Below are 26,111 nucleotides of genomic sequence, written 5' to 3'. Positions count from 1 at the left end.
GCATGTCTCAAGACCTAAAACCCTATTGAGCATCTGTGGGGCATCCTCAAATGGAAGGTGGAGGAGCGCAAGGTCTCTAATATCCACCAGCTCCATGATATCATCATAGAGAAGTGGAAGAGGACTCCAGTGTGTGTTGAGTTATTTTGAGGGAACAGCAAATTTACACCTTTATACAAGCTGTACACTCACTTCTTTACATTGTAGAAAAGTGTAATTTGTTCAGTGTTGTCACATAAAAAGATATAATAAAATGTTTACAAAAATGTGAGGGGTGTACTCACTTTTGTGATATACTGTACAAGGTGGAAACCAATTACTGAAAAAAAAAATTCCACCATCAACACAGAGCTTTGCAGGGGTGTCACATTTCCTCTTTCTATCTCTCTTCAGTATGGGTCAGTATAAAAAATTTTTCACAAGTACAGGGTATGGATGTACTTTGTTCTTCAAAATAACCAGCATTCACCTACAGTTGACTTACAGCATTAGAAATGGGGTGTTCCATTCTGATAAGTGCTTTATATAATATTTTGTAATAAATAGACGTGTCGGTCATTCCTGTTAAAAAAAATTGGACCGTTGGAAACATGTAGACTGAAAGTGCGAGCTGCATGGCTGTCTTGCTGTTCTGACTTTAGTGCATGCTAGTTGCTGGTCAGTGACTGAAAGATTATGAAAGGCAGATACAAATAAGGCACCTAGTATTTTCAAAATGAGGTCTGCAATGGCAGGCTCTCCATTTCTCTCCGTACAGGTGAAGTTTAACACCCAGTTAAACTTTCTATCAGCTTAAATCCACTAAATATATTTAATTTACATGAAAACAAAAGGTGTGCAAAGTCTTAGGGCCTGTTTTCACTAGTGTTGCTCTCTCTGAAAACGATTGCGGTGGATCACTCTTTAGAGATTCTTTGACAAGTGGTGAGGAGGCATTATATCACCTCCGTACACCCTGTTTTAACTACCAAAAGCCTGCACCGTGGCTGTTGTGAGGTGGCCTTATTCATTTGAATGAGTTGTCTTCAGTTGGTTGTACTAGCTACTGAATGGGATGGAGATCATATTTGCCATACCACAATGCAAAGCCTTGAGCCCAAGGCATGTGTATACCTCAATACGACTGCCTTTGCAGCAAAGATAGGGCAGTTTGGCAGATGTAAAAATGTGGCTTAAGAGCGTGTTTCTACCAACTCCCAACCACAAGGCTAAACAGGGCCTTATAGTTTATGTTCTTTGGTAAGCAGCCACAGCATGAGTAAAAAAGCCTGTCCCCTGCCAGCGTGATCTAGAGAATGAACCTTGCTGTGTGGAAGCAGTGTTATTTTAACAGAAGTCCGACATGCCTTTTGCAAGTAAGAGCTGGAATTCTCCAATCACCATGGAGCATGAGTGTGTTGAAGCTTGTCAAAGAGACCACTGATTTCACTAAGAGAGCGAAGGTGCTTTTCTACAGCATCCTGGCATGGGTCAGGCTTTTCTTCTCAGGCTGTGGCTAGTTTCTAAAGGAATTACACTGTAAAACGTTGCACACTTTTTTTTTTCATGTACCTGGAATTAATTTGATTTAAACTGAAAGTTCCATTTGGCATTAAGCATATAATCCTTTGAAAACAGGCCGTACAAATGTACAATATTTGCATCACTATGAAAAGAACAATAGGCAGTGTTTACCTTTGCTGTACACAATGCAGTTGTTCTTGCTATCCTCGACTCCTTGCCAAGTCACATCCAGCAGCCACTTAGGACCATCTGTCAACATCAGTGGCACAGGGGTCTTTGTTTTCTGCAGGAAACCACATAAAAAGAAAAGAGGGATGAAGGACTGTTTTTCATTTAGAGGCAACTCACATTATCAAGTGTTTTGCTTCCATCTGTAGAGGGACACTGCAATACTCAGAAGATCTGTTGTGTTATTTTAAAATGGCAATTGAAGGACATAGTTGATGACAAGTAATCACTTGCATGAGCCCTGGAGAAGCCCACAGGTCAGGACTCTGGAAGTTTGAATCTAACTGGAAGCTTTGAGTTTAAAACTACAGTTCTTTGTAAGAACATGTTGATCCATTAAATCCCATGGAGCTTTAGCAAACTAGTCTAAGTCTTACACCCATCCCACAAAAGCTATAATTTCATGGGTTACAGCAGCAAGAACACTAGTCTGTAGCTCCTGTTAATTTCTACTCTCACTGTAGAGTCTCTCATCCTATTGTATCCTACTTGTGTTGGAGTACGGCCCCATTCAAGTCCATACCTTTGAACTTTCTGAGATGGGAAAGAGGGACATAATGAAGCACAAAGTACGTAGTCAAAGATCACACCCCTACCAAACCCTCACTTGCGTGGACTATGAATAATTAATATACCAAAAATAAAATTGGACCAGTGTTTCATAATGACAAATGCAATAATTAGGGGTTTATTGCAGTTTAAGGCTTGTGTTAAATAGTACATTTTTAATATAGTTCTACACATCAAGCCAAAAAAAGAGGGATAACTAAGATAGAGGGACTTGACCCGCCACCAGCCTGTGACTGGACAGTGAAAGGAGAAACATCAGACTGATAAGTACATCTTTGTTTCACTCTGCTCTCTCCTCCTATCAGCACATGCCTTGTTAACACAACTAATTGGCTCTGTGTGCTGCTTTTCCTTCTTCTGGGCTCTTCTGGGCTTTGCTGTTGACAGGAGAATATAACGCTCCTGTTCCTTGGCAGCTGCTGGTCTCATTCCAGCATTCTGGCTTTTGCTGCATTCTCCCTGTCTAACTGTCCACCTGCAGGATGAGTGATGTATACGCAGCCTCTGAGTGAAGAGCAAACCAGGTTTAAGCCTGCCTAGCCCTTAGTTTCATGCTTGTGATAGTGTTTGCAACATGCGCTTCAAGCTCCCTATTTGCCTGCATTATTCCCATGCCTTGACCTATAACCTTAACCTGATCCTCACCCTGCCAGCCAGTTTGGATTGCCTTGTTATAGACCTTGGATTGGGCTTTGGATTATTCTCAGAACTCAGCCTGCCTTTTGACCACAGATTTGATTCTGACTACTCTCTCAACGTTACCTGCCTTGAACCCAGACTGCCAATGGACTACTCTGCCTGTATGCCAGCTGCAAGTACCTGTTTGCTGTGCTTAGCTTGTGCCTGCCCCGGTGTGTGGTAGCAAGGCACTATAGCACTGTGTTTAAGACCTGGGGGCAACTGAGTACCGTTAGGATGGCTTGCCTTATGGGAAAGGGGGCTGCTATAAGTGAAGAAAGCAGAGCACAGCTATATTGCTTATGCTAGGGGTAGGTGTAACAGCTGTACAGGCGATTGGAAGAGGCTAATGCAAAGTCAAGTTCAGGCACTAACATTTCTCACATGTAGAAAAAAATACATTTCATTATGTATTAATGAATACAAAGCTACATTAATCTGTGTCTTTTATATCTGCCTGAAGTTCAGCTTTAACCATCTACTGACTGCGATTAGAATTTTGAAGAGTCCAGACCAGTTAGCCTTCACCTCATTTCCCAGTCATGTCTTCCCAGAACTATAAAATGAGGAAAAAAAGAGGGGGAAAAATGTTCTGGCTTTTTCACCAATCTGAATAGCTAAATTATTATCAAGGATATTTCCAAAAGATACTGTATCAGATCTCACAGATATGTGAGATCCCTGGCGGTCAGGGATTACAAAGGGAATGCAGATGACTTTGAGAGCAGAGATCCATGTTTGCAAGTGAACTTTAGCTACATTGTACTTCATTATCAATAAGATCTCACTATTTCCTGAAACAGACAGGAAAGAATTCAGGGAATCGGTATCCATTTCAAAACCTTATCCGCCGTAACATTTATTTTCTAGTAGGAAATTATTCTGAATGAATAATGTAATTTTTCCCTTTCTATCTTCTCCGTGTGATGATGTACAGTTTTACTGCCGCTGAAATAATAATATTGTTAATGTTTCAATATGAAGTCTCCAGAGGCAGAGCGAATACATTTCAAAGCAAGGGAGCTAAGGCATGACACCTCTTGTCCTTTGAGGTTTAATAAAATATAAAGAAGCAATTTTTATTTCAGCCGAAGATTTATTTTTATATATAACAAGGGATCGGTTTTTACATCCCGTTATTAAATGATGTTATAACGTTGTAGTAATGTACAAATAGAAGAAGGTTCATAGCGAAAAGGTGTTTATTTTCCACTCTGTTTAAAGGATAATGAAAATGGCAGGGTCTTATTGTATATAATAAGTTTAAAGGGAGACGTAAGCCAAATAAATAAATATACAGCTAAAATTGAATATATAGAAATTGTTTTACCTGCCAAGTTATTGGTGAAGCATTGTATTGCAATCCACCTAAGGACCTTTAGGTCTTAGTAAAAGAGGGGAAGCTCTGCTCATTTCCACTAGCCAATCATGTGCAAGCAAAAAAAAAGATAATACATTTTTACATTTTCTTTACATGTGATTGGGTATTCTTTGTAAAGTGAAGCTTTAACTCATTTACTAAACTCTAGAGCAGGGGTCCCCAAACTATGGCCCTCCAGCTGTTGCGGAACTACACATCCCATGAGGCATTGTAAAACTCTGACATTCACAAACTAAGCATGATGGGAATTGTAGTTACTGAACAACTGGAAGGCCATAGTTTGGAGACTCCTGCTCTAGAGCAACTGCATTTGCAATATACACCGTCTATTTGCCTTTAGTTAATCAACCCCATTGAGTCTAGAATTAGAGGTATTGATAGTTTTACAATTTTCTAGGACAGTCTTTTTTCTTAACCAGGTTTCCATGGAATCCTGGGGTTCTCCCTTAGGTTGCTATTTGCTAGTGGCTTCCTTTTACCAGTGAACAATGGTGGATCGATCTTCCACCTACACTGACCACCAATGCAAGGGTGCAAGAGAGCAATTTTCCACTGAGCACCAGTGTAAGTGGGTCACTTCTACACTGATCACCAAAATGTCAGAGGGCACCAACATTTATATATATATATATATATATAATTAGTGAAATTTTTTTTTGTAGGGGGCTGGTAACAAAACGATCCCTGGGTAGGTACACCACATTACTTTCAAACATACTTCCACTTGTTGCTCACGCTAATGTGCCATGAGCTTTAGGTATAATAATTTTAGAAGGGTCCCCTGAGAACCTGGCAATCATTTTAAGGGTTTCTCAGGGCTAAAACAGTTAGCAAAGTCTATTCTAGGGGGCTGTCATCCCTTGATTTTGAGGAATTTATAATATTGCATGGGGCTTTTGTAATAAAGCAACCTAAGGCTTATTACTAGAAAGAAACAGGAAGTACAAAAAATATATTATTTTATTATCTGAAAAAATACTAACATTTACACAAATTGATTAATTGATTAAAAAAATTGATTAATTTTTTGCTTAATATATACAGTCACAATCACAGTTTTTCACATGTTTTTCACATATCATGGTAAAAAAAAAACCTCTAGGTTGCTGTATTACAAATGCCCCATGCAATATGAATTAGTACTCAGATATGTTACAGTAAGGATGATTGAGGAAAAATGTTCACTTTGCAAAATGGGGGTTTGTTCAAACTATGGGAGGAATTAAAGAGTGATGCAAGTAAAATCCTTCTGCCTGTCTCCACCCAAATCCCCCCACAGCTCAAAACAGGAGGGAGAAAGAAGGTTGATAACCCTGTATGCTCTACTCGTGTAGTATCATTGCTGCAAAAGCAGAGTGAAGGATGTGAGCTGTCTGCTGACAGCTCAGGAAAACTGCTACATTCTCTCTGTTGATCAGACACACACCTTTACTAGTTTTTATTTATCATGAGGTTACAAGAGTCTGCAGGCCATCTGGTTATGAGTCATACGTCATGCATCCTGTCCCATGGCCTACAGAACAGAGAACATATATAGAGTACAGTGCTTGTGCAAGCATTTTGGCACAGGAAGCTTAGTTAATTCACCTATATATGTGGTGACTTGCATTTTTCTACACCTAATCAACAAAGATCTCTGCAAGGGAACATACAAAACAATTGTCCATACATACAACAGGGTTTACATTACAGCAGTCCACGCTACAACAGAGCAGAGACGTACAGAGTGTAGACGTGCAGATGAATGCAGCATGTCTTAACTTTTCCAAATCACACCAGAGAGGAGTAAAATGTTCCTCAATTATATAACATCATTATCAAGCTTCTCATTCCAATGTCCAGTTCCATCCAAAATTTACATTTCAATTTTCAATGGAATCAGTGAGTTGAAGCACCCAGTGATATTGTAATGGTATGGTGGGCCAAATGGCTTGTTTGTCTCCTTTTGGCCCACCTCACCAAAACATGTCAGGTTATACCTTTACATTTTGTAAATGTATTCCAAACTTATCAGTTGTGCCATAACTATACTGTGGTTTCTTTCTTACCCGTCCCTTGCAATTGTGAATTCACTACAAAGGAAGAGTACATTGTTCGACTGCCTAGTTTAACTGCATTTAGTAAATATTTGATTGTTAACACACTGTTCTCACTAAAAGAGTTCCTTATGAATGAGTTAATCTTATTGTCTTGAGAACAGAGTAAGGCACAGCTTGTATGCTGTGCTATTTTTCTACCATAAAAGCTGGAGAATTCCACCTCTGTTAGCATTATACAGCGGCCAATGGAGAGTGCGTGATCTCATACTTATTTCCATCACAGTGGGTCATGGAGCAATTTGAATATTTGGATTGTATAAAGATTATCACAGTGGTGTTGTCATCAAAGGCAGCCTTACAGACGTTGTGCATAAATCATTTTCAATAAAAGAAAAAAAATAGAATAATCAGAGAAATACTGTACTGGAAAACATAAATGTTCACATTGCCCAAAAAAATAAAAATCCCAGTTACTAGGTATCCATTCAGTGGAAAATGACTGTGAAAAAATATATTTATATTAAAAAAAGTACATATAAATATACAGAAATATTGCTTAGGAAAATAGGAACATCACTTGGCAAGGAAACAAATTACAAAGTATAATTTTAAAGTGTATATAAATGCAAAACATTATTTTTTTTCTGTTTTGGTTAGAGTAGGGAAGGGTTAAAACACTTATTAGGTTCATTTTTTTTTCTGTCAATGTCCCATTGGGGAAATGTTCCTTTAATGTCTGTTTTGGAGATAAAACAGTTAAAGGAAATCTCTAAGAAAATGTTTCTCCATTGGTAGATTTCCCTTTACCTCTTTTCTCCTGACAACTCTAAAACTAAGGCCGCGTACACACGCGCGGACTGTTTGCCCAACTTTGTCCGTCCAACAGTTTCGGCAAACAGTCCGCTCAAACTTAGCATGGACGGACATGGCCACACATGACGGACGAACAGTTTGCTGAAACCGTGCGCGATGACGTGAACGGCACGTACGACGGGACAAAAAATACGACGTCCTATACACTGCATTATAGCTTTCGGCGTGGAAATCCTTTCTGAGCATGCGCGAGACTTAGTTGGCCGAACAAGCCTACACACGAGCGAACAGTCCGCTGAAACCTTGTTTCAGCGGACAGTTTTTCGGAATTTCCGTAAGACCTTGTTCGTCCAACTGTCCGCTGAAACTGTCCGCTGAAGCCCCACACACGAGCGGACTGTCCGCCCAAACACTGTTCAGCGGACAAGGTTGGGCGAACAGTCCGCCCGTGTGTACGCGGCCTTAGGGTTTCCTTTACTTTCTGTTTTGGCAATTGTATGGGTGATGCGGGGACACAGCCGGCAATAAAAGCTTGTCAGAGGGTCTAACCCTTCCATACTCCATCCAATATCAAAACAAAAAAAAGTTTGTCCTTACATACACTTAAAAAGTGATATTATCACCACTTGAGCAAATACATTTGAAGCGGTCAGAGACGTGATAAACAAGGGAAAAGTTTGCTGACATTAGTACACAAAATTATCTCATCTGAAGTGGTTTAGTAGGCTAATGTTTGGTGAGAGTCAACCAGTTGGCAGTTCTGACTGAACTCTAATGCTGCGTACACACCAGCGGAATTCTCGTCGGAAAAAGCTCTGATGGTTTTCCCGACGGAATTCGGCTCAAGCTGTCTTGCCTACACACGGTCACATCAAATTCCGATCACTTATAACACGGTGACGTACAACACATATGACATTACTAGAAAAAGGAAGTTCAATAGCCAGTAGCCAATAGCTTCTGTCTCGTAGTTGAATCTGAGCATGCGTGATTTTTGGTGTGTCGGAATTGCATACACATTATCGGAATTAACGATAGAAAGTTTTTCCGTCGGGAAAATTGAGAACATGCTATCAATTTTTGGCTGGCGGAAATTCAGACAGCTAAATTCCGATGGAGCATACACACAGTCGCATTTTCCGGTGAAAAGCTCTCATCTGTCTTTTTCTGGCCGGAATTCCGATCGTATGTACGCGGCATAATACATCTTTAGTCAAAATCGCATGATTAGCAGCTAGGTATTTGGTCACATGACTGGCAACTTTAAGAGCACAAAGTAGTGGCTTCCATGGGTCAAGTAATCATGGAGGAGTATTTTAGGCAATGTATTAGGCATAGGTTCTACAGATGTTACTGCTTTTGGGGGAAAGTGGAAATGTTTACCTTCACCGTCTTGAGTGAGTGTTTAGATACCCTGTTTCCCCAAAAATAAGACCTACCCTGAAAATAAGACCTACAAGGACTTTAACTAGATCCTATTTGGGGGTAAGGCTTATATTGCAGCCATCACCGACAATCACGCTAGGTCTTATTTTCGTGAAAACAGGGTATATTCAGCATGGAACCTTTATCAGTGAATCAAATGTTTCAATTGAATCTGAAGCTACCCATTTTGAACAATGCTTCTTAGCATTTTTGGGGAGTCCACCTTTCCAAACCAGATATATCAGCCATACACAGTGCACTATTTACAATGAGTTGGCTGTCCCATAGGGGTTGATTTACTAAAAGCAAATAGTTGCACTTTACAAGGGAATTATCCCCTAAAGTCTGCTGACTTCTATCTAGACATTTTGCCACTTTCATAGCTTTCAACTGTTCACATTTTAATAACACAAGTGCCAAATATTCTGATCTCTCAAAGTGCGATCCCTTAAAAGTGGGTTTTTAAAAAATATATATTATTATTATTATTATTATTATTATTAATAATAATAATAATAATAAGAATAGTAAAAAGAAGATGAAGAAGAAAATTAGTGATGGTATAAAAGATCTGGGCACTACTGCTACTACTACTAACTATTATTATTATTATTATTATTATTTTAATAATTCATATTACTGATGTTATCAAAGATCTCAGCACATTGTATCAACCATTGGGCATGAAAATATTCTGATTCTATATAATTTAGGACAGTTAGAAAGATCTCACTCCTTTCATGCCAGGTAGTCCATTTTCTGTGTGAAATCAGATTTCTACAATCTAAAACAATGTCCGGGCCTTACATTACGATTTTGTAAAGACCAAAGGAGCTACAGACTTTACATTTCCAGTATTGTAATTTTAAATACCACATATCAACCTACATGCAGTGCCTTGCAAAAATATTCACCCCCTTGGCTTTTTACCTATTTTGTTACATTACAGCCTTTAGTTCAATGTGTTATTCAATCTGAATTATATGTGATGGATCAGAACACAATAGTGTAAGTTAGTGAAGTAAAATTAGAAAAATATATACATAAAACTATATTTCAGAAATAAAAAACTGATAATTGCCATGTGCGTATGTATTCACCCCTTTTGTTATGAAGCCCATAAAAAGCTCTGCTGCAACCAATTACCTTCAGAAGTCACATAATTAGTGAAATGATATACACCTGTGTGCAATCTAAAGGCCACAGAGGCTGCAAAACCTAGGCAAGAGGCACAACTAACCAAACACTGCCATGAAGACCAAGGAACTCCCCAAACAAGTAAGGGACAATGTTGTTGAGAAGTACAAGTCAGGGTTAGGTTATAAAAAAATATCCAAATATTTGATGAACCCTAGGAGCACCATCAAATCTATCATAACCAAATGGAAAGAACATGGCACAACAGCAAACCTGCCAAGAGAAGGCCACACACCAAAATTCACGGACCGGGCAAGGAGGGGAGAGGCCGCACAGAGACCTAAGTGGTTCACAGCACAGACTGGAGTATCTGTACATAGGACGACAATAAGCCATACGCTCGATAGAGTTGGGTATTATGGCAGAGTGGCAAGAAGAAAGCCATTACTTTCAGCGAAAAGTTTGCGAAAAGGGACGTGGGAGATTCCCAAAATCTATGGAGGAAGGTGCTCTAGTCTGATGAGACTAAAATTGAACTTTTTGGCCATGAAAGAAAATGCTCTGTCTGGCGCAAAACGAAGACATCACATCACCCAAAGAACACCACAGTGAAACATGGTGGTGGCAGCATCATGCTGTGGGGATGTTTTTCAGCAGTCGGGACTGGGAAACTGGTCAGAGTTAAGGGAAAGATGGATGGTGCTAAATACAGGGATATTCTTGAAGAAAACCTGTACCACGCTGTGTGTGATTTGAGGCTAGGACAGAGGTTCACCTTCCAGCAGGACAATGACCCCAAACACTGCTAAAGTAACACTTGAGTGGTTTAAGGGGAAACGTGTAAATGTGTTGGAATGGCCTAGTCCCAGACCTCAATCTAATAGAAAATCTGTGGTCAGACTTAAAGATTGCTGTTCACAAGCACAAACCATCCAACTTGAAGGTGCTGGAGCAGTTTTGCAAGGAGGAATGGGCAAAAATCCCAGTGGTAAGATGTGGCAAGCTCATAGAGACTTATCCAAAGCGACTTGGAGCCGTGACATTGATTTTAGGGGGATGAATAGTTATGCATATTGACTTTTTCTGTTATTTTGACCTATTTCTTGTTTGCTTCACAATGAAAAAAAATCTTCACAGTTGTGGGCATGCTCTGTAAATTAAATGATGCAAATCCTCAAACAATCCATGTTAATTCCAGGTTGTGAGGCAACAAAACACAAAAAATGCCAAAGGGGTGAATACTTTTGCAAGGCACTGTATGTTAAAGTAGAACTATGGCCCATTACAAATTATATGCTGCAGCACATAATTATATATGCATCTTTATTTTTCTCTTAGTTTCCCTGCAAAGTCCCACAAATAACTGTTGACTATGTTATTAAAGTCAATCTGTGATGGTGTGGCAATGCTGCTGCACTGCTCCTGATCAGAGCAGAGTTGCCACTCCCGTGTAGGCTGTGTCTGCTTACTGTACAGTGGGATATGATGATGCAGGGGGTGTGGCTATCAGTATTTTCACTACTAATTTCCAATTCTGTTGCTTTTTACTCAGCACCTGGTCACATCTAGTCCTGCCCTCTGCTTTCCAGATTAGCAGCACTGCCTCTGTTGCAGAAACCCTCCCACTGCAAACTGCAGTGCCTGGGAAGGGGAGCGTGTGAGACACAAATGAAGGAGGATTTGGCTCAGTCAGAGACGGTAAAGGAAGTTTATTTGCGCACTTCATGAGGCTTGTATAACACATAGTAACTGGATTTGGTACTCATTTAGACTGTCATACAGTAGCCTTTAGTTGCACTGTAGGTTTTTCCAGCTGATTTTTTTCCCTAACCCAGTTTCTATTCCAACATTAATATTACTACAAAGAATGTTAAGGAAGGAAATGGAAAGTGGACATTTCCTGAGACAATATTTTAGCAGTGATATCAGACAGTTAGAAAATATAAACAGGGAATTTTCATAGTTAACGTAGTAAATAATACAGACTTCCTACAGACTACAAAAGAAAAGGAGGACTCCGTGGCTAAGGACAGCTAAGAAATGGCTAGACTGTATGTTCCTCAGGGTGCTGAGATTGGCTCAGTTGTCTCCTTCAAGTAAAATAAATCATTAATATTCTCTATTTATAAAAAAAAAAAACTTTATAGGAAAAAAATGCACATTAACAAGATGTCTAAAGAATAGCACCCAACCCTTACAAGCTTACAGTCTAAACGCACTTAAAATGCCTCATCCACTCTGGATGTTTTTACAGCTGCTGTTTATGGCTTCAGGTGTTTTTTTTTTGCAGGCAGTAAACTCCCCACCATGTTATCCTATGTGACCAAGCACTTTTAGGCTGTTATCAGTGTTTTTTTGGCATGGGCGTTTTCTGTATGGAAAAAAAAAAACCGACCTAGTGGGTTTGAAGAGAAGCTTTTTAGCTGTAAAAATGCTATAACTCTGAAAATCTCTGGAATCTGAAAAAACGCGGCAATTCGCCATTTATGAGGGTCTTTGAGCCATAAGCTTTTGAGGGAGCAAAGTTTTGCTAAAAAAACTGCTAAACTCATGTTTTTAATGTGGCATTCTACAGATAAATATATTGTGTTTTTATAACATCCAGTGTGAAGGAGGTCTAAATATGACACAGCAAGTCATAGAGTTGTGGACTGGATAAGTTAGCCAGGGCCAGCTCCTGTTTCCACCCCATCCCATTTCCAAACTGTAATGCCGCATACACACAATCGGAATTTCGGCCAGCAAAAGACCGATGAGAGCTTTTCATCAGAAAATGCTACCGTGTGTATGCTCCATCAGAATTTAGCTGTCTGAATTCCTGCCAGCAAAAATTTGATAGCGTGTTCTCAATTTTCCCGATGGAAAAACTTTCTATCGGAAATTCCGATCGTGTGTATGCAATTCCAACGTGCAAAAACTCACGCATGTTCAGATTCAACTACGAGATGGAAGCTATTGGCTACTGGCTATTGAACTTCCTTTTTCTAGTCCCGTTGCACGTGTTGTACGTCACCGCATTCTTGGCGGTCGGAATTTGGTGTGACTGTGTGTAGCAAAACAGTTTGAGCGGAATTCCATAGGAATTCCAACGGGAAAACCATCAGAGCTTTTTCCGATGAGAATTGTGTGTGTAGGCTGCATTAGATTTGTGGAGCTAAAGTTGCAGTTTTATGTGGCTGTTTTGTGTTCCTTTTACCTGATGTTGGTCAGATCATGTCTGGCCATCCAACCACTCTTGATTCTGTGGGCTGCCTTAAGGCCCGTACACACGATCAGCAAATCGTACGAAAAATTCAGTTTTCAAAGCAATCGTACTATAATACTCACCACGCTGATATTTTCAAAGTGATCGTACTATAATACTATAATCTGATTGTTAGTACACGACTTTCAAGAGATGATCACGACAGTTCATCTGATATTATCCGAAGGGACAAACACAAAATTTTTTCTCATACGATACCAGATCGTACCATTTTCGTTTAATCAGAACAGTATTCGTCCAAAAATACAATACAAATACAATACATTACATCACTTCCGAATTTTTATTCTGTCATAAGAGAATTTTTGTAACTAGCAACTTCTTCATTTTTCGATACGAGATTAGAATGCAAATAAAATTGGCTGTGTACTAGGCATTAGAACCTAAAGATCTGATCTGCCAGAAAACCACAACAGAATTTTCTAACAACTAAATAAGTAATTCAATTTAGATTCAACCAGACAGACTATCACCTTATACAGCTGACAGATAGACATTTTATGTAGCAGATCTTGGGGAGTATAAGTTTTATTTGCACAAAGTGATCTGTAACCACTGGGGATACCATACCTGACAGGCCACTAGCCATTAGTATTTGAAACATTCCCTTGCAGAGACTCCATGGATCCTCCAAGTGGCTGTGAAAATTAGGCAAGTGCCCCATCCATAAAGAGCAGGTGGGTGGGGCAGCTTCTTCTGTACACTCCTACTAAATATAATCAACCAATCACTCTTAATGTTGATTGCCTTATTTTACCTGTTTTGCTGCAAATGTCTCAAGACCTCTCTTTTGAGATCGGATACTTCTAAGCCCTTATACACACAGTCGGATATTCCGACGGAAAATGTCCGATCGGACCGCGTTGTGGGATAATCTGACCGTGTGTGGGTTCCATCGGACTCCTTCCATCAGAATATCCGACGGACAAAGTTTTAGAGCTTGGCTATACAATTTTCCGACAACATGATCCGATCGGACTTTGTCCGATCGTTTGTAGAGAATTCCGATGGGACAAAGTGCCATGCATGCTCAGATCAAATTCCGAGACCAAAGCTATTGGCTACTAGCCTGAACGTAGTCCCGTTGTAACTAAATGACATCATCACATTACGAACGATCTGATTTTCCGTCAAATTTGTCCGACCGTGTGTATGCAACACCAGTTTCGGACACAATCCGACAGATTTTGTTGTCGGAATGTCCGACCGTGTGTACAAGGGCTATTGCTACAAACCTTATATCAACCATAGGCAGTATACCTCTCCTGAGTGTAATTTTTTTTTTTTTTGGCAAGAACCTAAAGGCGGACTAACAAGGACAGATTGGACTAATGTAAATGATATTTCTAGACAAAGTTCTAGCAATAGATGCACTTTAAGCGGAACTTAACCTTAACTAAATTTTTATAATTTTTTCACACAAATAGGGCTTTCTTTTAGTTGTATTTAATCACCACTGGGGTTTTTATTTTTTTCTAAACAAGCAAAAAAAGACGGAAAAATTTGTTATAACATTTTGCAAACAGGTAATTTTTCTCCTTCGCTGATGTGCACTGATAGGCTGCACTGATGGGCACTGATGAGGCGGCACTGATGGGCACTGATGATGCAGCACTGGTGGGCACTGATGAGGCTGCACTGATAGGTGGCACTGATAGGTGGCATTGATGGCCACTGATAGGTGGCACTAATGGACACTGATAGGCTGCACTGATGAGGCGGCACTGATAAGCACTGATGAAGTGGCACTGGTGAGCACTGATGAGGCTGCAATGATGGGTGGCACTGATGGGTGACACTGATCCGCACTGATAGGTGGCACTGATGGGCACTGATAGGTGGCACTATTGGGCAGTCATAAATGGCACACATGGGCACTGATAGGCATTGGTAAGCGGCATTGATAGGCAGCACTGATGATGAAGCACTGATGGGCACTGATAGGTGGCACTGGTGGGCACTGATTTGCAGCACAATCTGGACCAATGTCCCTCTAACAGCAGCCGCAGCTTCTTTTTTCTTCAAAAAAAAAACTGATAACGACATTTATTTATTTCCATGATCAGCTGTGATTGGGTGACAGCTGATCACATGGTAAAGGGCCTGCTGTGATTGGCCCTTTACCTGATCTATGATTCAGCGGACTCTCAAGGACTTGGCTATCACAGAGTATGCTGCCCATGCTACCTGAAGCGCATAAATGGGAGGACATCGATGGACACCCTCCCGGGAATTTAAGTTTGCGCTGTAGCCGTCTTTCGGCTATAGCGCAGGCAGCAAGTGGCTTAACATATCAGGGGAGAGCACAAGAAACTGACAGTTATTCAAGGCATTGGGAAACAGCTAGGTTGATGGGTTTAGTTTTCTTTTAAGTATAATATACAAGGAATTGCCATGCATAAAGAATCTGAAACTATTTGACTCGGGAGTGGGCCCACACGGGGTTCCCTGTGGAAAGCGTATCTCCATGGGGGGCACCAATGAAGAGGAGGAGTCAGAAGCAACGACACCCCAGAAAAGGAGGATCAGGGCCACCCTGTGCAAAATACTTGCACAGAGCAGGTAAGTATAACATATTTGTTATTTTACAAAAAAAAATGAACCTTTACAATCACTTTAAGGAAACTCGCCACGCGGATTTATATTGTGCCAACAGCTTGCACAGTGCTTTACAATATATAGTTACAATACAATAGGACACAAGCAGGGCCTGGAAGAGGGGTGGGCAGGAAGGGTGGCTGCCCTGGGCACTGTGGCATCATGTGAGGTGGGAGAGCTCTGAAAGGAGATTGGGGGTGGTAATTTGTGTTGGGAGGCGTAATTTGGCAGGCGGCAGGGGGTAAGAATTGTTCTACATGTTCATACATCCTCGGGGGTGCAGTTTGGTATGTTTGCCCTGGGCTCTAGATGACCTTGTCCCGGCATTGAACACAAGAGAGTTAGGAGGGCTTTGCTTCTGAGAGCTTACATTCTATTAGAGGCAACGTTGTATCCCGGCCTAGGCCGACAAGGCCCAGGCCTAGGGCAGGGGAGCAGCACGGAAAGAATCCCCGCCGTCTTATGGTGCAGACTGGGCAGAGAGGCAAATTCGTCTAGTGCCCCCCAAGCTGCCTCCGGTATGCGGGCGGCTGGCATTCCACAACTGTGGGGGAGGGGGGGAACTGTGTCTAATTTTGACTGTCCTATCATCCTGACCACAAATCTTCCTCACTCTGCTATGTTTTCTGCTGCACAATTGGCATGGTTATATCTTCTTAGTCCTCTCCATAAAATTATCAGAAATGTGTGCTTAGTAGAACTATAGGCAACACTTTTTTTTTTTTCATTTTGGACAGCATAAGGGAGGGTTATAACCCCTGTCAGTTTATTTTTTTTACCATCCATGTCCCACTGCAGAGATTTCCCTTCACTTCTTGCCCCATAGCCAAACAATCCATTGCCCCCCCCCCCCCCCCACCAGGGCCTCAGAACTAGTATGCGCCTCGAAAATGTCAGGGCAGGTCTTAAACAACAAGGGCTGTGGCCTTCACAGGTAGGGGTGGGTTATATTTAAATTGGGGGGTACATTTAGTCAGGCCTAGGGCAGCACAAAACCTAAATACACTACTGATTATAGGGTTGAACGTTGGATGCACCCAAGATTGACCATACTTTTTCTGACAAATCAATTGTCTGATTTATACTTACAAAGAATTTTGTTGTCACTGTATATTACATATATCATAGTCACGTAAAGAATATAGCATGTAACATCTCCTGGGAATAAAGATAAAGATAGTCACTTGATTAATGAAGGGCACAACTGCAGCATACCAACAAACAAAATGTGTCAGGTCAAATATCAGATCCTCCTTGTGATCTGCTGGACATTGGGGAGTATGAAATCTCTTTTTGTTCCTCTGTGAGTCTCACTTGATACTGTGAGCAGTATGTCATTAATTGTCAGCAGCTGCTTGCATTTGACACAGAGATCCTCATTAGTTCCTCGGGGTAGAAGTCCCCTCAGGCGAGGTTTCCGGCTGTTGGAAAGTAAATGGCACTTGGCTGCTTTGAAATTGGCTGTGAGATGTTTTGGACAATTGTCTTCAGTATAATGATACCTCATTCAATAAGCCGAGGATCAGACAGGAATAAGCGATGTGAACAGAAATAAGATGGCTTGCCATGATTGGAAAGATTGCTGCCACTTTACCGCGCTGCAGCACCTGAGAAGCGAAACAATTTCAACAAGAACGCTATGGTCAAATGGTTATCAGTGGCAACGTAGCCTTGCAGCATTAGAGTTCTAGGTTCATTTCCTACCAGGAATCATATCTTCATCACACACCTAGGTGCAGGGTGCTGAAGCAATTGGTGAATGCCACTTCAGTATTCAGATGAAAATACTGAATATGGCCAGCTAACATGACAAGTCACTTTGCCTGATGAAGGGACCCCTGGTGAGTCTGAAACATTGTGCTTTGCTGTATGACATGGTGATTGAACACCATGAACCGGCCATGTGTTTATGTAGCTTGAGCCACCAGGTACTGTGCACAGGCAGTCCATTCAGGTCTATGGGGATGCAGTAGCTGCATGCACGCAGCCGCTTGTCCTAATTTGACAGGCATGCAGATGTGGTGAGAGGCCCAGAGCGTAGACAGTGTTCATTCAGGGCCACTCGCCCCGCACCACACCTGTCAAATTAGGACAAGCAGCTGTGTGAGTGCAGGCCCCTCACACTGGCCCCTAAAATATCATCCTATCATTACTCATATATTAATAGCTGCCCAAATCTCTATAGCCCATTTCTGGAAACAGGCTGATGTACCTAAACTCTTTGATATACTTAATGATCACCTATCAATGAAATTTGTATTTGCCAAAGCAATGTATACAATTGACATCATAATAATCATTACCTTCCAAGTTATTGTACATCACTTAATTTTTTTTCATCAATAAAGAAATTTTAAAACGAAAAAAAAAAGTTAAATGCCACCTATTATGCCCCACACGGTCGGACATTCCGACAAAAAAATCCATCAGATTTTTTTGGACGGATTTTGGCATACACACGGTCGCACAAAGTTGTCGAAAAATCCGATCGCTCTGAACGCGGTGACGTAGAACACGTACGACGGGACTATAAAGAGGGCAGTAGCCAATAGCTTTCGTCTCATAATTTATTCTGAGCATGCGTGGCACTTTGTCCGTCGGAATTGTCTACATACGATCAGAATTTAAACAATCGGATTTTGTTGTCGGAAAATTTTAGATCCAGCTCTCAAACTTTGGATGTCGGAAATTCCGACGGAAAAAGTCAGATGGAGCCCACACACAATCGGATTTTCTGACAAGAAGATCCGATCGCACATTTTCCATCGGAAAGTCCAACTGTGTGTACAGGACATTACAGTTAAAAACTCTGCCTCCGCACCCAGTTGTGGCACAAGGACAGAGTTCAGGTTTCATTTGCTTGCACCACCTTGGTATACTTGCACATATTCACCAGCCTCATGGTTTAAAAGACCACAGGTTAATATACAAAGGATTCAAACTCAAAAGCAAGGCAAACAGAATATTTTAAGTTACTTTTAGGGAAAACTGGCTTGCATTTGAGATCCGTCTTAGATCCGCACTAATTCAGCCTGAATAACATTACTATTAAAGAAAAGAGATCAAGCAAATAAAAAAAGGAGCCAAAGACGCCTAGAGGAAGATCCTAGATATTTCCAGGTTGACCAAAGACATAAGATAACACAACCCTACTGCCACATTATCTTTTTTTATGGTCAACATAATAACGCAATTGGATTTCATACATGCAAATGTCTGTGGAAGGTTGAACGCATCCAAGACCACAAGTCCCCTCAACACTGGCCCAATCCCAACAGAAGACAACAATGGTTATCGATTTTTATTGCTTGTCTCTTTCCTAGCTTCTTGAACTAATTATACACTACAGAGGCAACTCTACTAAGCTCAAAAAAGTGGTAACTACCCATTATACAACACACACAACCCCTACCAAGTCATAAAGACAGCCAAAAAAACAATAAACAGAAGTCATTTTTAAATTTAATTTTAAAATCCCACCCCTGATTTCCTGGGTTTGGTTCAATGAGTCCTTCAGTATTAAAGGTCACATGTACTCCTCCCATCGGTCACTGCACACTATCCCAGCGATTACCAAAAAAAACACTCTTACCGTAGGCTCTCCACTATACTTGTAAGTTACTGTAATCTCTTTTTAGCAACTAAAACTGAAGATAGGATGTGACACTGCACTAATAATGTGCAGGGGTATATCTTGAGGCTGTGCTGGAGAGGGGGGGGGGGGGGGCTTTAGTGCTAGAAGTGTGGCTTAGCACAAAGCCAGGGGGAGAGGCATTAGGAGTAATGCATTAGGCAAGTTATCTCAGGAAAACAGATTTAAGTTCTTATGACGACTGTTGTCATGGTATAAATGGTAAAACTCCTTAAATGGGTGGAGAAGCCTTGTAAAAGGATAAATCTCTTTAAAGCTGCATACTCATTTCTGGATGGATATCCATTTTTCTTGGTCATTTACTGACTACATTGGGTAGACTCTGATGGGTTTTATCACCTGTTGCCTCTTTAAACTCTTCACCACTACAAAAGGCAACTGGTTCGGTGGTCATGGCAGTCCTCACACAGGTGCATACCAATCCCTTGTGTAAATTCTTATACTCAGTTTCTGCTGTAATCTTTTTAAGGATATATGGTGAAATCTGCACTGGTTGGACAACACTAATGCCAGTCTTCAACCTTAAAGTCAGTCATTGCTCTGACTAGGCCAGAGTGCAAGGCAATTAAAGATGATGTTCTGGGCAGGGTGCTAGGCAAGGCTTAATGCAGAAGCCAGTCAAATCAGGCACAGTAACTATTGGGGTTGATTTACTAAAACTGGAGAGTGCAAAATCTGGAGAAGCTCTACAGGAAAATCAATCTGATTCCATTTTTTTTTTTTGTCAAGACCTAATTGAACAAGCCGAAGTTAGAAACTACCATGCACAGCTGATCCAGATTTTGCACTTTCCAGTTTTAGTGAATCAACCCCAAAGTGAAACTAATGCCGCGCACCCACGTTCGAATTGCCCGGCGGACTTAGTCCGCCTCGCCGGACCACAGTGCGTCGGACAATTCGATCGTGTGTGTGCTCCAGCGGACTTTTTCATCGTAAAAGTCCGGCGGACTTAGAAAGTAGTTTTGACTCAAAATGTGTCTGCCGGACTTGGCTTTCAGTGGTGTGCTAGTCCGGCGGACTAAGAATGACCCATGCTCTGAAGCAAGTACGAGAAGGAAGCTATTGGCTACTGGCTATTGAACTTCCTTTTTCTAGTCCCGTCGTACGTGCTGTACGTCATCGCGTTAGAAATCGCCAGACTTTCGGAGCGTCCGTGTGTGGCCAAGTCCGTTCGTTATAAAGTCCGGCGGATTGTTTGCCGGAATGAATGAATGAAGGAATGAGTGACTTGTATAGAGCTACCTATGCAAACGAAATCGCCTCAGGGTGCTTTCTTGCCACCAGAGTCCATCTGCGGCTTTGCGTGGTCCTTTGCGTGGACAATGTGATTGTGTGTACACGTCATAAGAGAACCACACAGAAAAAGCCTTGCTACAAAGTCCCAGCAGACATCTTGCAGTATTTGCATTAAGCCTTGAATTTTACAGTTTAAAGTGGAACTACACTGTATCTGAGCACCACAAATGTCATTCATTTTTAGTATTTAAAGAAAACTCCCCCTTCCATCCATGTTTCCATGCTTTATTTTGCAGAGAAATCACGTTGAACCCCTTAGAATTTCTGGCTGTGGCCATCCTAAGTAAGGGCAGATGATTCATCTAGCAATTACTTCCTGTAATCCATCTGCCCTTAGCTCAGGAATGCAGGAAGAAGGGTGTACTTACCTGAGAAAACCCCTCCTCCCCTCCTGAAGACTCATGGGATGTGTTTGACATTATTTGCCTAGGCATGGAAACTAGGAAGTAACTAAAGAAATATAAAAACTGTTTAAAACACTTTCCTATCTATTTATTAATAAAGATAAATAAATAAAGATTCAAGATAGTAAATGCTGTCTGAAACAGTGAAGTTCCACTTTAAAATAGCAAATGAGTTCATCTTAAGGTTCCCATACTTGCTCCTATTTGTTTAGGCATTCTGTTATTTCCCAGACACTTCTTTAGCAATGGTTCTCTAGGGAAGGATCTGCTGGCCTGGTTGGATTTTCCTACCCTGCACATGGTAAGCCAACATTGGGGATGTCCTCCATGAATGCTGCTGCCAGACTCATCCAACTGTTCATTGTCTGCTACCCTTCTCTGCCAATCCCTCAATTGGGTTCCGCTCACCCGTCAAATAAAATCCAAAATACTAATAGCAGCTTAAGCCATCCACAACTCTGTCCCCAGCTACATCACTAACCTTGTCTCAAAACAAAAACCAAATAGTTTTCTTTGCTCCTCCCAAGACCTCCTGCTCTCAAACTCCCTCGTCACCTCCTCCCATACTCCCTGTTAGGCTTCATTTACATGGGGCGTTGTTTAATCTCTCCTGAATGATTAACTTTACAGCTAGAAACCAGCATCTAAAAACATCCGTTTAACCACGTTTAAATGCCGCGTTTAGCCACGTTTAGTCGCTTTTGCATCTAGAAGCATTTGTTAAAATGAAAAACATCTGTAAACAAAACACTGCTAAATGCGAGTTACCACGTTTAGAAGCTGTTACAGGCATTTGGTGTGCCTCTGAACATCCGTCTGAACTAATTTTTTTTGCGTTTCAATAAAGGGTTCTAAACTCAACTGCCTGGAAACGACTATAAACGACCCTGTGTACATGTACTGATAAGATAACATAGAGGAGAGTTTAGGGGCAGCTGAAAAAAATGCCCAACTGCTCCTAAACGTCCGTTTACCAGCAGCAGTGTACATGAGGCCTTAAGTCTTCTCTCGAGGTTCTCCCATCCTATGGAACTCCCTACCCCAGTCAACCCTACTATCTCTGTCCACTTTTAGGTGATCACTGAAAACCTTTCTCTTTAAGACCCCTTTCACACCAAGGGAGTTTTGCAGGCGCTATAGCATTAGAAATAGCGCCTGCAATCCGCCCTAAAACAGCTGCCCCATTATCTGTAGTGTGAAAGCCCCAAGGGCTTTCACACTGCAGCGGTGCGCTGGCAGGACATCAGGAAAAGTCCTGCCAGCAGCTTCTTTGGAGCGGTGAAGGAGCGGTGTGTATACCGCTTCTCCACCGCTGCTCCCCATTGAAATCAATGGAGCAGTGCTGTAATACTATTTGCGGCGTATTGCCAGTGGTTTTAACCCTTTCTCGGCCGCTAGTGGGGGGTAAAAGCACCCTGCTAGAAGCCAAAATGCGCCGCAAATCCGACGGTAAAACGCTGTTAAAAATAGCGGCGTTTTACCGCCGACACTATGGGTGGCGTGGTGTGAAAGAGGTCTAAAGAAGCCTATTCTGCCTACACCTAAGATCTGTAATTTATTTTTTTCTATAAGATCATCCCCCACAGTTATTACCGTTTGTGTTACCTTTTGTATCACCTGACCCTCCCTTTTAGATTGTAAGCTCTATGGAGCAGAGCCCTCCAATTCCTCTTGTATTAAATTATATTGTAACTGTTCTGTTTGTCCTCATTTTGAAAAGCACTATGCAAACAGTTGGCTCTATATAAATTCTGTATAATAATATTAATAATATTAATATTAATATTATAGTAAAGTGACCTTCAATACTCCCTTTTTTAGCCTTATGAAGCATAGACAGGCATAATTGAATGATCCCAGCATGTATCCTTCTCTGCCCAGATAGTACCTGCATAAGTGACTATTTTCTGATGTCTATAGGCACCATTAGAGGAGTTTGCCACCCTTCCAATGGGGGAAGGGTCACAGAGTTACTGGTTAAGTCAAAAATAGTTTACGGTGATCCCATGTCCATTTGATAGTAAAAATTATTTCAGGACTGAAAATCGTCAGTCCTTAGCCAAAGAATGACAGTATTAGTCTGCAATACATAGAATTATCTAACTAGCACACAAAAAAATCCAAAGCTTCTATCTTTGAAGATGGTTCCGCTTTAAGGCTAATATAGCAGGAAGCCAATAAATAATCCCTATGTAATCTTCCATCACTGCATAATTCTTGGCTGCAATGAGCAAACATATGAGGGCATGATACAGTTTACAGCAAGTGTAGCTGAACCAGAAATCAGTGAAATACTGGTTTTATGATAAAAATGATTCGGTCAGTGGCGGAGACAAAAAATAATAATGGTTTTGTTGCAATTCAGCGAGTTTTCAAGAACAAGCTTCACAACCCAGAGCAACACCAAATGTGACCTGATTTTCAAAATCACTGTCTTTGTTCTTCTGATTATTAGTGAAAACAGCAAAAAGATAAAAAAAAAAAAAAAAAAACTTAAAAGAGAAAAACCTTGACAAAATGATCATTTGATGAGCCAATCATGGATATGGTTTTTAATTCATGAAGTTTTGTCATTAACTATTCAATATAAAATGTTCAGAGGAATGTCTACCATATGCTAGGAGTGTGAACTCTCATTAACATATGCAGGTTTAAGAAATCTGCCAGATAAATTGCGCAGCCTAATGACTTCTTGACTTCGCATGGTGGTTAAGAAATACAGGTGATAAACACATTCCATTTCTTTGAAGCCCAGTGTTCTTCTTCATATTTTCCCTTTTTAACAATTATAATTGCAGGAAAAATAAACAAAAGGTCCCAAGTACGTACCCAAATCCATGGTCAGATTTGTGAGGCATCAGGTCCAAAGGCCCGCATCTCTGCCTGGTGATGTGGACACTTCCCATTGGCTGCCCCTCAGTGGGGTCATCACATATTCTCAAAAGACCCCTTAGGCAGAGTGATGATGTCATGAAGAGGGGTGGCAACAAGATGGGTTGTTTCCACTTTTGTTGCCAAATTGTTTATATTTGTTACATGTTTTCTTTTACATTGAATAACTAAAAAAAGATTGCTGCATACATTTATAAGTGCTTAAAAATGTGTCTAGATTTTCCCCTCCCTTAAAAAGCCTGTTTGATCCTGTCTTCTCTGATCCTCCCCTTTGTCCACAGTTCCCAATCCATCTCCTAATAGTAGATGGAGTTTTTTTTTTTTGGTGAGGGTGCATGTGATCAGCACAGGGTCCATCAGCAATGTGCAGACCCAGGCAGAGGGTCAGGAGTCATAGGACAGAGTAGAATGACAACTCCTCCTACAAGATTTAACCAGACACTGATAGAAGTAATAAGACTGCTATATCCTGCTGATGAGAAATGGTATTTATATTTAGTAATTGCATTTCCAGGTCTTGTGTACTGTGGGAGACTAGATATAGTGACCCGATGGGTTCAGTAAAACTTTAATGCCTGTACTGTGCTGGCAGATCTTCACTATTGTAACTAGATATGGGCACTGTCTGTCCTAATAACGGGGTCTAAAGATCCTGAGACTTGGGTGGTACATTGTGAGTAACTTAGTCTGTCCCCTAATTATATATTGTAAGCTATTCTGAAAAATACAAGCTCCAAAGAAACAATTAAACAGCTAGAATTGTTTTAACTTAATTTTAATTATGCTGTGTAAATGGGAACACATGAACTACATATAGTGGAAGTTACTAAAATTTGACTGTACAAGTGGAAATACACTTTAAAACCTTTTTACCTTTAAAGATCTGGTGACAAAATGTATGCAGTGTGTAGGCGGGTGCAGTTAGCCTTCCCACCTGTAGGTGGCTCTTTGTCTTCTTTACACAGGAAGGGGAGATTCATAAGCGAATTGAACCCTTATGGCTGATTCATACAGAACAGACAGCTGCCGGAAAGGTAAACTGCAGTGGTTTTCTCTCCAGCAGCTGTCCATTCTGGCTGCGGGTGGAGGCAGTCAGTGTGCTGGAAGATTCAGCACATCACACAGCTCCCTTTTTTCACTGAACTTTATTTATAGTGTACAAAAGTACACTTCATTTATGTCACGGTACAGAAGATTTCTGTGTGTCTTTGCAGTGACTGGAGCTTTACAATGCACTAAAACACCCTTCATCGCACATAGTGTAAATTCAGCCTTATGCCGTGTACACACGAGCGGAATGTCCGGCAGAAAAAGTCAGACGGAATCTATTCATCGTATATTCTGATCATGTGTATGCCTCATTGGATGTGCTGAGAAGGAAGTCATGTCCAGAAAAATGAGTGGTGACAGGAATGGGTTTCATATTTGACGTAAGTGAGACTCAAAATAGTGCAGCAACTTTCCAGCACAAGCATGTGTATCGGAAACCAGCAGCTCACCCAGAATGCCAATAACTGGATTTCACAGATTTGCCTATCTGCAATAGCTTTGTGTTCCAGTTTGTCCGGTTTCACATTTTTTCAATTGCAATGGGGTGACTAAGACTTCACATATATGGAAGCAGAGCTGGTTGCTATATTGAGAAGATCTCAGCAGGTGCTTACACGTAACAATTATCATCTTTGTGACAACTTCAATGTCATGTTATGTTTAAGTAAGGACAAATAAAGGGTGGGAATCTCCCCAGTAGGGACACAGACAGCAATGAAAGATGACTGATGTTCTAACCTTTCGATACTCTATCCACACTTTCAAGTTATATTTTAGTCTGAAATTTGCCATGGCTCATGTGACCTCTATTAATTACAGAGGCCCAGAGCCTTGCATTGAAGGATGACAGGGGTGAAGGAGAATACAGCTTTCTAAGCTACCAAATTGACACCGAGGTCCTTTGGTTGGGTGCTTAACAGGTGCTCGGGAAGGTAGCCATTACAACTCACCCTAAAAACAAGGGTATCACCTGTTTTTTTTATCTCTCTCACCTTCCTATTTGATGTATTAAATGCCCGATTCCTTTTAAGCAGGAGAGACCAAACCTAACCTTCTTCCCTGCATGGTTGCCAAGTGATCTCTATATTGCAAGACAGTTCTCTTATGTGTTCACATGAGCAAAGATGATGCTAATGAATATTTTTGCAGTTTTGGCTACAGTTTCTAAAAGGTTGACAAC

General features: G+C 41.0%; 1 protein-coding gene across 2 annotated transcripts in view; it reads right to left on the bottom strand.

Annotated features, from left to right (window-relative positions):
- ZFPM2 (zinc finger protein, FOG family member 2) overlaps positions 1 to 26,111 on the bottom strand; it is a 509,990-nt gene that overhangs the window by 197,895 nt on the left and 285,984 nt on the right. For both annotated transcript variants that reach the window (XM_077493163.1, XM_077493162.1), the window contains exon 5: positions 1,675 to 1,786. In XM_077493163.1, coding sequence (XP_077349289.1) covers positions 1,675 to 1,786 — 112 coding nt within the window. The remainder of the gene's footprint in view (positions 1 to 1,674; positions 1,787 to 26,111) is intronic.

This window comes from Lithobates pipiens, unplaced genomic scaffold, assembly GCF_037356315.1.
Source record: "Lithobates pipiens isolate NorthernLeopardFrog02 unplaced genomic scaffold, aLitPip1_a1.2 Scaffold_19, whole genome shotgun sequence".
Lineage (NCBI taxonomy): Eukaryota > Metazoa > Chordata > Amphibia > Anura > Ranidae > Lithobates > Lithobates pipiens.
This window is presented reverse-complemented; position numbering and strand designations above follow the sequence as displayed.